We start from the raw sequence: 16,476 nt of genomic DNA, 5'->3' as shown, positions 1-16,476 counted from the left end.
ATTATTTGCAGTGTAAGCTGGGTTTCCACATATCCCACCCAACCAATGATACCTGAAACCTCTCAACCATTTACTAAAGCCTCAGGTACCTGGCACCAATCTCCTCTTCCCCATATTCCTCTCCTGCTTCCTGGCCAGCTAGTTATTGAGTGGGATTCGGGAGGTCTGGTGGATGACCCAATTTGTTCTTCCTCCTGATTCTGGATGATCAGCCATGATCATATTGAATGGCGGTGCTGGCTCGAAGGGCCGAATGGCCTACTCCTGCACCTATTTTCTATGTTTCTACGTCCATGTTTCTATGAGACACAAGAGACCGCAGATGCTGGATTCTTGAACAAAACACAAAGTGCTGGAGGAACTCAGCCGGTCAAGCAGTATCCATGGGGGGAATGGACAGGCAACATTTCCTCCAGTGCTTTGTATTTGGTTACTGCTGAAAAAAAGACCATTAGACCTCCGGTAACATGTGCTGCTGCTTCAATGCCCCTCAGAATCACTGGTTTGTGGAATGTTGTTGTGGGAATCTTATTGCATTATTCAAACACCCTCAGAGTGTGGTTATGAAAGGATTAGAGCAGTCTTGGTAGTGTGGCCAGTGGAGCAGTTAAATCAAGTGTAGCAATAGTGCTGTGGGTAATGAAGCTTCTATAAGTCTGTGACTATTAAATAATATAATCAGCAGTAGATGGGAGATAAATTCACAAGAACATAAGAAGTAGAGGCAAGAGTAGGCCATCCGGTCCCACTTGTCTGCTTTGCAGTTCGGGAAGTGCATAGCTGATCATTTACCTCTGAACCACTTCCCGTTATTAAAACCCATTTCACTTTGTCGATAGTTCTATTGCGATCTGCCATGAGCATCCTCAGTATTTGAACCTTCACAGTCATTTTGAGTAGTGAATTCCACAGATTCGCTGACCAATTAAAAAACAATAGTTTAGGGATACAGCATGGCAGCAGGCCCTTCAGCCCATTGAGTCCATGCCAACCATCCAGATTCAGGGATAGCTTCTTCCCAGCTGTTATCAGGCAAATGAACGCTCCTCTCATCAGCTACAGTGTGGTCCTGACCACCCACCTACCTCCTTGGAGACCTTTGAACTATCTTTCTGTCTGAAGAAGGGTCTCGACCTGAAACGTCACCCATTCCTCTCCTGAGATGCTGCCTGACCTGCTGAGTTACTCCAGCATTTTGTGAATAAATACCTTCGATTTGTACCGGCATCTGCAGTTATTTTCTTACACTCTTTGAACTATCTTTGATCGGACTGTATCAGACTTCAATGTTATATCTTGCATCAAATGTGTTACCCTTTATCCTTAATCTTTGCACTGTGGACAGCTTGATTGTATTCATCTTTTCTTTAACTGGATAGCACGCAAACAAAGGTTTTTCACTGTACCTCAGTTCACGTGACAATAATAAACAAACTAAACTAAATTAAACCACCCGAGATGACCTGATCACACCAGTTCTATATTATCCCACTTTCCTTACACATTAGGGGCAATTTGCAGAGGCCAATTAACCTACAAACCCACACGTCTTTGGGATGTGGGAGAAAACTGGAGCACCCGGAGCAAACCCATAAGGTCACAGGAAGAACGTGTAAATTCCACTCAGACAGCACCCAAGATCATGATCGAACCCGTGTCTCTGGTGCAATGAGGCAGCAGCACTACCAGCTGCCCCAGTGTGCTGCATTTTGAAGTGATTGCTTTTCATTTCTGTCCTGAAATGGCCAGCCCTTATTTTGCAATTGTGATTTCTGGTTCTGAACAAGCCAAAGGAAACATTAAACCTGCATCTACCCAGTCAAGTCCTGTGGGAGTTTTGTTTCAATGAATCACCACTTGGTTTTTCTAAACTTTCAATCACTCACTGCTTAAAAAAAGTACCCGCTTTTATGCATTCCTCTCAAAGCACCTTGCCTTTCATTTTCCACATTATCTTCTTGTTCATTTATCTAACCACGTTTAGAGTCATACAGTCATAAAGCAAGGTAACAGGCTCTTCCGCCCAACTCGTCCATGCCAGCTAAGATGCCCCATCTAAACTAGTCCCATTTACCCGCATTTGGTCCATATCGTTCTAAGCTTTTCCTATCCATGTACCTGTCCAAGTGTCTTTTAAATGTTGTTATAGTACCTACCTCAACTACCTCCTCTACTTTCAGTCAGAAGAAACGTCACCTATCCTTTTTCTCCAGAGATGCTGCCTGACCCACTGAGTTACTTCAGCACTTTGTGTCTATCTTTGGTATAAACCAGCATCTGCAGTTCCTTTCTACACATGACCTGGAGATACAGGCTAGATTACCACCATGGCAGTGTGAGCAGGATAAATAGTTCAATGCGAGATCAAATATCGTGAAAGGCACGGTGAGAGAGAAAGTGATACAAGGGATACGATGAAAGAATGGGTCGACTGGGCTTGTGTTCACTGGAGTTTAGAAGGATGAGAGAAAAAATATAAAATTCTTAAGGGATTGGACAGGCTCGATGCATGTTGGGGGAAACCGGAACCAGGGGTCACAGTTTAAGAATAAGGGGTAGGCCATTTAGGACTGAGATGAGGAAAAACTTTCACCCAGAGAGTTGTGCACCTGTGGAATTCTCTGCCACAAAAGGCAGTGGAAGCTGATTCACTGGACGTTTTCAAGATAGAGTTAGATTTAGCTTTTAGGGCTAAAGGAATCAACGGATATGGGGGAAAAAGCAGGAACGGGATACTGATTTTGGATGATCAGCCATGATCATATTGAATGGCGGTGCTGGCCCGAAGGGCCAAATGGCCTACTCCTGCACCTATTTTCTCTATTTCTATGTTTCTATGAGGGGGGGAAGCTAGATCTAAGTACAGGATTCTTAAATTGTTGATGTAGGTAGCTGATTTGAAGATTGAGCAGAGTTGCCGAGATGGGAAGATGAATTCTTGAAAATCATTACTGGCAGCACTCAGATCACAGTAATGAGATGCTGCACCAACAACTATCAAAGAACCAAAAGGCATTCAAGTAAATCAAGTTTGATATTTCAGTTATCAATTAATTAAATATTAAAATTAAATTTTAATGACTACTAGGTTAGATGATGGGGGGGAAAACCCCTCGTTAGGTTGTCTAGTTAGTGGATCAAAAGCTGCAGTGAGAAGATGCCTGTTCCAACTCGTGATTCTCCAGTCGCTTGTGTGGGGCAGGAGCTGATGAGGCAGCTCTGGCTGTGGAGCCTCACACCCTTTAGAAGTGGTCTCACATTCAAGAGTCATGAATGTTTTATTGTCATGTCGCAGATAGAACAATAACATTCTTACTTGCAGCAACACAACAGGATATGTAAACATAGTACACTGCAAACAATATAATTAACGAGAGAGAAAAGAAAAGTTCAGTGTGTGTATATACTGTATACACATACTCACAAATTCACATGTATATAGATCATATATATACATACACACGCACACATGCATGCACACAAAATGAAGGGAACTGCAGATGCTAGTTCAAACCGAAGGTAGACACAAAAAGCTGGAGTAACTCAGCGGGCCAGACTACATCTTTGGAGAAAAGGAATAGGTGATGTTTCGGGTCGAGACTGAGAGTCTGATATTTCATCAGACTGATATTTCATCAGACTGAGAGTCGGGGGAAAGGGAAACAAGAGATATAGATGGTGATGCAGAGAGATATAGAACAAATGAATGAAAGATATGCAACAAAGTAACGATGATCAAGGAAACAAGCCATTGTTTGCTGTGGGCCAGCTGAAAATTAGTTACAGACAATGAAACTCACCAGGACAACAGTGAAACTAGTACAAGGATTAGGGTGGGGGAGGGATGGAGAGAGAGGGATGCAAGGTTTTTTTTTGCAATCAGTGGACCAGCAGTGGAACAGGCAGGCGACTGGCAAGAAGTTGTTTTTACCCACAGGACAGACCAAAACAAAGACACGTTATATTTAGCAAGTTTCCACTGCGATCTGAATTACCAGTGGCCCCCTTCTCCCAAACCAAAGCCCTCTGCTGCAGAGTGGCCCGCAAAATAGCCCTAATATCATGAAACATGGGGAGCAGCTGCAGAAATTGCTGCTGTATCCATGCGAGACATTTATTAATGGCTGCAAGAGATTTTAATGACATGCTGTCAACGGTGTTCAAAGGCAATGCGTGAGGCATCACTAAACAAAGCAAAGTGATAAAAAGATACACCAACATGAAGGGAAATACACAGCATACAAACCACAACCCTAGACCACAGGATTTTTAAAGGTTTCTTCAGGGTGATTGACAACCAAGCAGAGAGTTTTCTTCAAACATTAGATCAGGATTCTCATTTGTCAGAAATGCAGAAACAAAGCATTATAGCTTTAATGTGTTCTACAACAGCATTAGTGATTCATGGATTGACCAGTGCAAGAATTTATACCCCATCCTTTCCTTTGTGTTATTCCTTTGCATCTACTGACTATACAATTTAAAATAAAATGCCAATTATTTCATCTCTTTTCTGTAGCACTCCAAGTTCCCTTTGACTACACACCCTGACAACTGGGAGCTCTTGCTCATCCAAACAATGTAGTTTGCAGGAAGGAAATACAGATGCTGGGTTACATCAAAGATAGACACAAAAAGCTAGAGTAAATCAGCGGGTCAGGCATCATCTCTGGAGAAAAGGAGTAGGTGACGTTTCGGGTCGAGACCCTTCATCAGCCTGAGAGTCGGGGAGAGGGAACTGAGTGATATGAAAATGTACGTAGAGCAAATGAATGAAAGACATGCAAACGATTGGTCTAACTTGGCGACATGTTCGGTGCGGACATTGCGGGCCGATGGGCCTGTCCCTGTGCTGTACGCTTCTATGTTCTCTATGTTTTAACATTGTGGACGGAGATTAATTTGTATTCATGCCAGGACAGAACTAGATGGAAATATCTCAATTCCCCAGGTTAACTTCTGTTGATTTTAATTTGGCTTTCGAGGAGGTGAGCACATATAATCACAATCAATCAATAACACTCACACTTTGGGGAAGCTGGCCACATAGTCAAACTGGAAGTTGATTTATAAATAGTAACATCGTGCCCTCGGCAAACATTGCAACCTGATACAAATATATACTGGAGTATATATACTGGAACAAAATCCAGTTTAGTTCAGTTTAGAGATACAGTGCAGAAACTGGCCCTTCAGCCCACCGAGTCCATGCTGACCAGCGATCACTCCATACACCAGCACTATCCTACACACAAGGGACAATTTACAATCTTTACCAAAACCGATTAACCTACAAACCTGTACGTCTTTCGAGTGCGGGAGGAAACCGGTGCACCCGGTGGAAACTCACACCGTCACAGTGAGAACGTGCAAACGCTGTACAGTCAGCACTCAGAGTCAGGATCGAACCCGGGTCTCTGGTGTTGTAAGGCAGCAACTCTACCACTGCATCACTGTGCCGCCCAAAATGGACGGGGCAATTATTGATACCTAATTGCAATCTCATTACGGAGACACGACGAAACTGCAGATTGTGGAACCCTGAGCAAAACACAAAGTGCCAGAGAAACTTAGTGGGTCAGGCAGCATCGGCAACATGAGGTGCTGTTCCTCCAAATTGAACTGGGCCTCACTCTGACAATGGAGGAGGCCCAGGACAGAAAGGTCAGTGTGGGAATGGGAGGGGGAGTTATTAGTGTTTAGCAACTGGGAGATCAGGTGGGTTTAGGTGGACTGAGCCGAGGTGTTCAGCTGAATGATCGTTGAGCCTGTGCTTGGTCTCACTGATATATATCTACACCTGGAACAGCAGATACAGTAGATGAGGTTGGAGGAGGTGCAAGTGAACCTCTGCCTCACTTGAAAAGACTGTTGGGGTCCTTGGACAGAGTTGATGGGGAAGGTATGGGGACAGGAGTTGCATCTCCTGCGGTTGCTGGGGAAAGTGCCCGGGGAGGGAAGGGACGAGTTGACCAGGGAGTTGCGGAGGGGACGGTCTCTGCAGAAAGCGGAAAGGGGTGGAGATGGGAAGATGTGGCTAGTGGTGGGATCCTGTTGGAGGTGGCAAAAATGTCGGAGGATTATGGGCTGCATGCAACGGCTGATGAAGTGGAACGTAAGGTCTAGGGGGACTCTGTCCCTGTTACGACTGGGGGGGGGGGGGGGGGTGGGAGGGGGAGCAAGAGCGGAGCTGTGGGATATCGAGGAGACCCCTGTGAAGGGCCTGTTCTATGATGGAAGTGGGGAACCCCCGTTCCCTAAATAATGAGGACAACTCCGATGTCCTGGTATGGAACACATCTTGGGCACAGATGCAACGGAGGAATTGGGAGTAGGGAATAGAGTCTTTACAGAAAACAGGCTGGGAAAAAGTGCAGTCTAGATAGCTGTGGGAGTCAGTGGGTTCATAATAGATGTCAGTTGATAGTCTGTTTCCTGTGATGGAGACGGTGAGATCAAGAAATGGTAGGGAGATGTCGGAGATGGTTCAAGTGAATTTGAGTGCAGGATGGAGAATATTAGTTAAGTTAATGGAGTCAGTGAGTTCTGCATGGGTGCAGGAGGTAGCACCAATGCAGTCGTCAATGTAGCGAAAGTAGAGCTCAGGGATAGGGCCAGTGTACACCTGGAGCAGGGATTGTTCGACGTACCCTACAAAGAGGCAGGCATAGCTAGTGCCCAAGCGAGTGCCCATAGCTACGCCTTGGATTTGGAGGAAGTGGGAGGAGTCGAAGGAAGATTTGTTACAGGTAAGGAGCAGCTCTGCTAGTCCTTCTTCAATTACCTCCGTTTTCCAGGCCCCCACTCTCTCATCTTTACGATAGATGTTCAGTCACTCTACACCTCCATCCCCCACCAGGAAGATCTTAAAGCCCTCCGTTTCTCCCTCGACCGCAGAACCAGCCAATTTCCCTCCACCAACACTCTCCGCCGCCTAGCACAAGTGTTGCCATGTTTCTGGCACTGACTAAGTTGCTAAAAGTTCATGTAATAGTCTTATCTTCTCACAGTGGCAAACCAGGCCTGCCAGTATTAATGGTTACTAATACTGATACCAATACATATAACTAATATAGGCGGGACAGGCGGCATCTCTGGAGAGAAGGAATGGGGGACTTTTCGGGTCGAGACCCTTCTTCAACGTCAGGAAGAAGGGTCTCGACCCGAAACGTCACCCATTCCTTCTCTGCAGAAATGCTGCCTGTCCCGCTGAGTTACTCCAGCATTTTGTGTCTACCTTCGATTTAAACCAGCATCTGCAGTTCTTTCCAACATAACTAATATAGGCTATTTGTCAAGAATTGTCTGTAAATATTAATTGAATTGGATTCAATATTAACCACATTTTTCGGTGTTTCCAAGTTCTCAGATTTGTATTAGTTATGCTTTTTTTATAGTATTAGAGATGCATCATGGAAGACGGTCCTTTGGCCCACCGAGCCCACGCCGACCATCAATCATCCATTCACCCTAGTTCTATGTAATCCTGATTTCTCATCCATTCGCTACATATTAGGGCCAATTTTTTAGAGGCCAATTAAACTACAAACCTGCATGTCTTTGGGATGTGGGAGGAAACCGGAGCACCCATATGAAACCCACATGGACTCAAGGAGAACGTGCAAACTCCACAAGGACAGCACCCAAGATCAGGATCGAACCCAGGTGTCTGGCGATGTGAGGTAGCAGCTCTACCAGCTGCGCCACAGTGCAGTAAAGTTAGAAGTGAAAGATAAGTGATACTATCTTCCAACTATGAAATAAAAAGGAACTGCAGATGCTGGTTTTTACCAAAGATAGATACAAAGTGCTGGAGTAACTCAATGGGTCAGGCAGCATTGCTGAAGAAAATCGATAGATAAGATTTTGGGTCATTGTGAAGAAGGGTCCTGACCCGAAACGTCACCTATCCATGTTCTTCAGAGGTGCTGTCTGACCTGCTGTGTTACCCCAGCATTTTGTATCTATCTATCCACCAACTATCTTGGACAGGTCCTCTGTTCTGCTAGAACCCTCTCAGCAGAAGACCTGATCTACATTCCCACAAATACTAGTCCTTGGCTTGTGAACCAGATTACCCTCCTTTCATGATGAGAGATATATGTTTACTGGGGTTAAACAAGACTGTCCATGCTCTTCTGTAAGCTAGTGATGTGGAATTGCTTACTTTCACCCAAGTGGCTACACCAAGTGTTAGTTTCAAGTCTCTTTCTGAAAGATAGCACCCACATACCTCCTTCTCCCAGCCAACCTCACTCCACAGTGCTGTACTGCCTCTGTTCTGTCCCAATGTTTGAGCCTCGATTTTTGCACACAGTTGTGTGAAGTGGATATCTAAATCCACAACCTCTCATTTAGGAACAAGGAACTGCAGATGCTGCTTTACCAAAAAGGACACAGAGTACTGGAGTAACTCAGCGCGTCAGGCAGCATCTCTGGAGAACATGGATAGGTGATGTTTCATGTTGGAAAAAGTGTCCTGATCTGAAACGGCACCTCTCCATGTTCTCCGGGGATGCTTCCTGACCTGTTGAGTTACTCCAGCACTTTGTCACCTCCTCTTTAGGAGTACTTGAGTGAATAACAGACGGAACTGATACTTAACGTTTTCAAAATTAATTTAATTTGCGCTGTGTCCTTGAGGAATTTCAGCAGAAGCTTCCTGATCATTAGCCTGGCTGCTGCATGCTGCAACATAGCCACAATGCCACTGCTTCTCACAAAGCACCAGTCTAGGTCTTGTGACCCAAAACCTCCACTTCCAAAAGGACAATGATGTTATCGCTGAGCCACAAACAGCACAATGGCAAATAGACTCTGAAGAAGGGTCTCGACCCGAAACGTCACCTATCCATGTTTTCCAGAGATGCTGCCTGACCCATTGAGTTACTCCAGCACTTTGTGTCCTTTTGTGTATTAACCAGCGATTGTAGTTTCTTTTTCCTACAGTAGTAAAACAGGTAGAATCAGATTTAGATTCAGATCAGGTTTTTGTCACATACAGTACACCAGACTGCTATGAAATTCCTTGTTTGCATTAAGCTCAGAGAGTAAATAGCACTCTGAAGGTAGGTACAACAATATATACAACGAGGAATGCAAAACAGCATAATGATGTGAAGATTGTAGTACAATCTGAAGTAGTGCAAAAGAGATTGGATAGACTTGGATTGTTTTCTCTGGAATGGCGGAGTTTGAGGGAAGACTGACAGAAGTATATAAGATTATGAGAGGCATAGATAGAGTAGACAATAAGAACCCTTTTCCAAGGGTGGACATGTTCCTTTCCCCAGGGCATGGCAATAAGGTGAGAGGGGGGAGGTTTAATGGAGACGTGCGAGGCAAGATTGGTACACAGGAAGTGGTGGGGGCTTGGAAATGCATTGCCAGATGGTGGTGGAGGCAGAAGCGATAGTGGTGTTTAAGCTTTGAGACAGGTACACGGAAGTGCTGGGAATAGCGGGATATGGATCATGTGCAGGCAGATGAGATCAGTTTAACGGTATCATGTTCAGCACAGGTCGAAGGGCCTGCTCCAGTGCTGAACTGTTCTATGGAGAACTACAATGCTGTAATGGAATAAATGAATGAGGCAGCGTTAAGAGTAAGAGTATGTGGCAGCACATCATGAAGGGAGTGTGAAAGAGGTCATTTGCTGCTTTACAGCGAATGCAGCGCCGGAGACTCAGGTTCGATCCTGACTACGGGTGCTGCACTGTAAGGAGTTTGTACGTTCTCCCGGTGACCTGCGTGGGTTTACTCCGAGATCTTCGGTTTCCTCCCACACTCCAAAGACGTACAGGTATGTAGGTTAATTGGCTGGGTAAATGTAAAAATTGTCCCTAGTGGGTGTAGGATAGTGTTAATGTACGGGGATCACTGGGCGGCACGGACTTGGAGGGCCGAAAAGGCCTGTTTCCGGATGTATGTATATGATATGATATGATATGATAGTTCAAGATTCTGATAGCAATGGGGCAGAAACTGTTTTAAAGTCCGGATGTCCAAGCATTCACGTTCCTGTATCTTCACACAGAATGTAGAAGCAAGAAAAGGGAATGGCCTGGGTGACAGTCATCTTTGGCAATACTTCCAGCCTTCCTGATACAATGATCAGTAAGGATGCCTCACAGCGTGAAGGATCTGGGTTTGATCCTGACCTTGGGTGCTATTTGTGTGGAATTTGCACATTGTAAATGGCGGCGCAGTGACACAGTTGGTAGAGCTGCTGTCTCACAGCGCCATAGATCTGGGTTCGATCCTATCCACTGGTGCTATCTGCGTGGAGTTTGCAAGTTGTCTCTATGACTGAGTGGGTTTCTTCCGGGTGCTCTAGTTTCCTCCCACATTCCAAAACATGAGGGCTTGTAGGTTAATCGGTCTCTGTAAAATGTCCCTAGTGTGTATGGAGTGGATGCGCAAGTGGAATAATGTAAAACTAATGCTATCAGGGGAGGATCAGTATGAACTTGGTGGGCCGAAGGTCCTATTTCCGTCATGCAGCACGGAAATAGGTCAATCAGCCAAACTTGCCCTTGCCGACTAAGATGCCTCATCTATGCTATTCCCACCTGTCCATGTTTGGCCCTTATCCCTCCAAACCTTTCCTATCCATGCACCTGCCAGATAGCAACTATCAATCTGAATAAAATTCTTATGGTACCATACAAATAATGCAGAAGCCTAAATGACCCACACAATACCACATATAAAGCTAGAAACTTCCATAATTTGCAATTCAAGCAAAGGTACTCGTTTCAAATTATCTTGATGTATTTTATTGCCTACCACTGTTGTGCACACCTTGAATTAAATTATTTCATTATCTCAAATGCCCACATTCAATAAAAAGGGGAGCATCAATTTGACACAAAACCTAATTCATCTGTTTCACAGTTTATTACAGCACAGAATAAATTGAATGTCATAATTCTGACATCTATAACCCAAGCTGTAAGTCAGTGCTAACAACAAAAAGATCAATAAAGAATCACCATAATGAATAAAGGTGTATGGATAGGATGGATATAAAAGGAAAATGCTAGCTGCTGGTTTGAGTTTGAGTTTAATTGATTGTCACGTGTACCGAGGTACAGTGAAAAGCTTTTGATGTGTGCTAGCCAGAAGCAGAAAGACAAATACATGATTACAATCGAGCTGTCCATTTGTGTACATGATATGGGGAATAATGTAAATAAATGGTGCGTTTAGAGATTTACAAGAGTGGAGCGATTGTAATGCGTGGTTCCAGATCTACTTCTGTGACTCGCACACAAAGAGTAGCCTGGCTTGGGTCACACTCAGAATTGTCCAGAAGCTGTGCAGCATTAGCTGTCAACATTATGCAAGCAACTTGGACAAATACTTCTCCTGAATCATCCCTCAAGCCACAACAACACTAAGAGACATGCAATCCTAGCCCTACTGTCTTTACTGTAGGAGGACATAGGTTTAAGTTGAGGGAGGAAAATTGCAATACGAACCTGAGGGGCAACTGTTTCATACAAGGGGTGGTGGATATATAGGACGATCTGCTGAAGGAGGTAGTTGAGGCAGGTACTATTGCAACATTTAAGAAACATTTAGACAGGTGCATGGATAGGATAGGTTGAGAGGGATATAGGCCAAATGCAGGGAGGTGGGGCTAGTATAGACGGGTCATGTAGGTCGGCATGGGCAAGTTGAGCCAAAGAGCCTCTTTCTTTGATGTGAGACTCTATGACTCCAACCCACTCACTTGCTTCACAACAGTCTGCAATTTCGCAATTTTATCACCAAATTGAGGTGATGTTGCAGGAAAATTAGAGGCAGGGCATGAGTGCAGCAATTCCATTCCATTGGTATATAATATTAAACACCGTCCAAAATTAAATCAATGGTCCTCCTGCAACATTCTGCATGATGGAAGTTGCAGAACTTCCATTGATGACCTTCATAAGTTCATAAGACAGAAAGGCAGAATTAGGCCATTCGCCCTTTCGAGTCTACTCCTCCATTCGATCATGGCTGATCTATTTTCCCCTCTCAAACCCATTTTGCTGCCTTCTGCCCGTAACCTTTGACACCCTTACTCATCAAGAACCTATCAATCGCCACTTTAAAAATAACCAAAGATTTGGCCTCCACATCCGTGGCAATGAATTCCATAGATCCAGCACTGAGATCAGATCACCTGATGGACCATTTTATCAGCCAGGTCATTTGAAAGCAGGACCTTGCAGCTTGCTTGGGCTGGAGCAAGGCCTTAATGCTGCCCCAGGGACAAGATGGCCTCAGCTTGAGTGCCCAATGCAGTCGGTGAAAACAGGCATTAGAAGCCCAGCTCTCATGATCACGAAGGTCCTTCTAATCTCTAAGCACTCTTTTCTACACGCCCTTCCTGGATCTTCACTTGCTGAAGTTAGCCTCCTGCCATTCCTTCACCATTGTGTCTACACCCTGGAACTTGGGGCGGTACGGTGACGAAAGGGCGGCATGGTGGCGCAGCGGTAGAGTTGCTGCTTTACAGCGCCAGAGACACGGGTTTGATCATGACTATGGGCACTGTCAGTTACGGAGTTTTATACGTTCTCCCCGTGACCACGTGGGTTTTCTCCGGGTGCTCCGGTTTCCTCCAAGGCCGTATAGTTTTGCTGGTTAATTGGCTTCGGTAAAATGGTAAATTGTCCCTAGTGTGTAGGATAGTGCTAGGGTATGGGGGTCGTTGGTTGGCATGGATCTGTTGGGCCAAATGGCCTGTTTCCACGCTGTATCTCTAAACTAAACTAAACTAAACTAAACTCACTACCCAATAGCACTGTGGGACCACACTCATGAGAACACTGCAACAGCTTAAAGCGAAAGCTCATCGCCACCTTCAACGTCAATTAGCGATGGACATTGCTGAGGAAAACATAATAGTTGTGCACCTTTTAAACTCTGTCCTGAGTGCACAGATGGTGATGGCCTGAATGCAGAGAGGCGAATGGCAATCCTAGTCCCATTACTTTCACAAACTCAATGACTGGAATTTGTCTTTGGTGGAGGTGCACATTTACTGCATTGAAAGCACTATATCGATGCAGTCTGGTATTACAAACCAGGCAATAATATATCAGCAGAATATTTCACTCTACTGAAGTCAATGGAAATCAGGCAGAGTAAAAGCATACAGCTGATTTCCCACAAGATTTTAACCGATCTTTAGTTTAATTTAGTTTAGTTTAGAGATACAGCCCACCAAGTCTGCGCCGACCAGTGATCCCCGTACACTAACACAATCCTACACACTAGGGACAATTTACAATTTTTTTCCAAAGTCAATTAATCAACAAACATGTACAACTTTGGAGTGTGGGAGGAAACTGGAACACCCGGGACGCGGTTATGGAGAGAACATTCAAAATCTGTACAGACAGCACCCGTAATCAGGATCAAAACCAGGTCACTGACACTATAAGGCCACAACTCTACCGCTGCGCCACCGTGCCACTCTGATTGAAAAATTTAAATTTATAAAGCAGCAACACTCTCTACTAAATCTCGTTGAATGTACTGCTTTGACGTTCCCTGTAGATAAGGCCTCAACTTCCTTAGAAGGCTTAGGAAGTTTGGCATGTTCCCAACAACTCTCATCAACTTCCACGGAGGCACCGTAGAAAGCATTTTATTGGGATGCATCACAGCATGGCTGGGAAACAGCTCCATCAGGAGAGCAAGAAATTGCAGAGAGTTGTGGACATGGCTCAGTAATGGGCCTGTCCCACTTAGACGATTTTTTAGGCGACTGCCGGCGACTGTCAAAGTCGTACCAGATCGCCGACATTTTCTTTTACCCTACGACAATGACCACGACAATGCCGAGTCAGGTCGAGATTACACCGTCTTCGGAAACATCGCACAATTCCCATGCTGTCAGTGCTTCTCCGGCGTCCTAATTTTCGCTGAAATCACTGACAAGTCGGTAATTACTTGAGAGTTTTGAAATATAACATCTTGCCCGGGTTACTTGAAAACCAAGCTTCATGGTAACAAGGCATAAACTGGATTGACTTCCAGTTTACTAATAGCAGTATTAAGAAATTAAATTTTAAAAGTGGTTAATGGATTTTTGTGCGGAGTGTGGGCATTCTTCAAAAATGTACGGGAGATGCACATCTGGTTTCTGGGTTACATATCTGGGTTGGGAGCCCACTTTAAATGTAATCACTGATGGCAATAAACATCGCGAAAATTCCAATGCTTACCTGACCGTCAAACTGTTGCCTCCAATCTACCTGTCAAATGTCCTGACGGTAAATAAATTGGTTAAACACAAGTATTTTATGGTATCTTCAAATGACTTTACTTAATTTAATATTACATGCTTCTAAATGCATCTAAGAGAACCTAGCAAACCTGGGGACAGCATGCGACAGCGCCCGCAATAAGCAATGATTTCTCAGCGACGTGCCGAGATCCACTACGAGATCCATCATGATCATGCCCGCGACACCCCGGCGAACTGTCGGCAACAGCCTAGTCGCCGGCAGTCGCCTTAAAATCGCCTAAGTGGGACAGGCCCTTAAACCAACCTCCCTTCCATTGATTCCATCTACACTTCACACTGCCCCGGCAAGGCCGCCAGCATGATCAAGACCACTCTCATCCCGGTCACTCCCTCTTCTTCCCTCTCCCATTGGGCACGAGGAAAAGAAAACACATATCTCCAGGTTCAGGGACAGTTACTTCCCAGCTGCGATCAGGCAACTGAACTGCCCTCTCACTAGCTAGAGAGCCATCCTGACCTCCCATCTACTTCTTGGGAGACCTTCGAACTATCTTTGATTGGACTTTGTTAGACATTATCTAAACATTATACCCTTTATCCTCAATCTATACACTGTGGACTGCTTGATTCTAATTGTATAGTCGATTCGCAGGCTGGTGAGCACGCAATAGAAAGCTTTTCTCTGTACCTTGGTACATGTGACAATAATAAACTAAACTAAACTAATTAAATATAACAAAATTAAGCAAATCAAAAAGGTATTTAATTTATTTCATATTAATGAAACAAAGTTGTGCCTCTCACATATTATAATTACATGACGAAATCTACGGTCAATTCTCCACATACACTTTTCATGTTTTGTTATGGGTAACATAAATATTTGAACATGTCAAAAAGTTAGAAATACGCATAATGTGTGCTACAGAACATGATAGATGGCATTAGGGGAAAAAATGAAGACACAAAAGAAACTGCAGATGCTGGGATTTTTAGTGAGAATCTTGCGCTGGAGGAACTTAATTAGTCAGACTGCATCCATGGAGGGAAAGGATAGATGACGTTTCAAGTCGGGACCCTTCTTCAGAGGGAAGAAAATGAATCTGCTTTGACAATTACAGTAAAAAGAATCAAGCTAATGAGAGGTATAGATAGGGAAGACAGTCAGAACCTGTTTTTCCCCAGGATGGAAATGTTAAAGAAAAGATGGCATAGCTTTAAGATGAGAAGGGTGAAGTGTGTGGGGCATTATTTTACACAGAGTGGTGGGTGCACTGCCAGGGGTGGTGGTGGGGATAGTGGTGTTTAAGAGGCTTTTAGATAAGCACATGGATAGGGAGGCAATGGAAGCAAATGGATCACGTGCAGATGGAGGAGATTAATTTATTTGGTGTCATGTTCGGCACAGTGTGTTCCTGCTCTGTACTTTTTTATGTTCTATGTTTTATGTCCTGGCTGCTGAGAAGTACAGTGTAATGTCAGAGAGGCTCTAATGCATAATTTCCACGAAAAAAAATCTATGATTTGTCATTTGCTATATTACCTACTTTTTTTAAACAACTCCCTGAAGATGCTGTTGTAGTCCAAAGTTTGGCTCTTTTACCTTTGGGGAATTGTCTTAAAAGCACTCCCACTGTCAAAGGGGTGTTTGCTATGAAGACCAGATGAAAAGTCAAGTGAACGCATAATTTTGAATTATTAAAAGCCTGAGAATTCTCTCCATTTGCAGGCGGCGAACATCCCACTTGTTTCTGAACTGAGTATTGATGAATTCTATTTCAATGACTTCTCCCTTGACAAGGATGCCATGATCACGGCAGCTCTCAGAATGTTCATGGAGCTCGGAATGGTGCAGAAATTCAAGATTGATTATGAGGTAATTCACCCAAATACAAGTAGAATAATTTATAAGGTGTCTTTTATGAAGTTGACAAGATGTTTGCTTGCAAGATGTGGAATGTTTAAGAGCTGATTCTGGAAGAGTGCATTGACGTTGAACCTGATGGAAGTCTGGCTTATGATCATTGGGTTTCATCATTAGCCTTGAAATTCCCCGCAATTTAATGCATGTGTTGTTGAGCGAGTTTAGAAAATAATGTCTCCAAAATGTCTGGGTGGCGCGGAAGTAGAGTTGCTGCTTTACAACACTTACAGTGCCGAAGACCAGGGATCGATCTGTACAGAGTTTGTACCTTCTCCCCGTGACCTACATGGGTTTTCTCCAAGAT

The 16,476-nt window shown here is 44.2% G+C and overlaps 1 protein-coding gene across 2 annotated transcripts in view; it reads left to right on the top strand.

The window, feature by feature from the left end:
* The window catches only part of pde11a (phosphodiesterase 11a), a 160,359-nt gene that overhangs the window by 94,939 nt on the left and 48,944 nt on the right, over nucleotides 1-16,476 (top strand). For both annotated transcript variants that reach the window (XM_078403998.1, XM_078403999.1), the window contains exon 11: nucleotides 15,978-16,124. In XM_078403998.1, the coding sequence (XP_078260124.1) occupies nucleotides 15,978-16,124 (147 nt within the window). The remainder of the gene's footprint in view (nucleotides 1-15,977; nucleotides 16,125-16,476) is intronic.

Source organism: Rhinoraja longicauda, chromosome 8 (assembly GCF_053455715.1).
Source record: "Rhinoraja longicauda isolate Sanriku21f chromosome 8, sRhiLon1.1, whole genome shotgun sequence".
Taxonomy (NCBI): Eukaryota; Metazoa; Chordata; class Chondrichthyes; order Rajiformes; family Arhynchobatidae; genus Rhinoraja; species Rhinoraja longicauda.
Note: the sequence above shows the minus strand (reverse complement) of the source record. Positions and strands in the feature narration are given on the sequence as shown.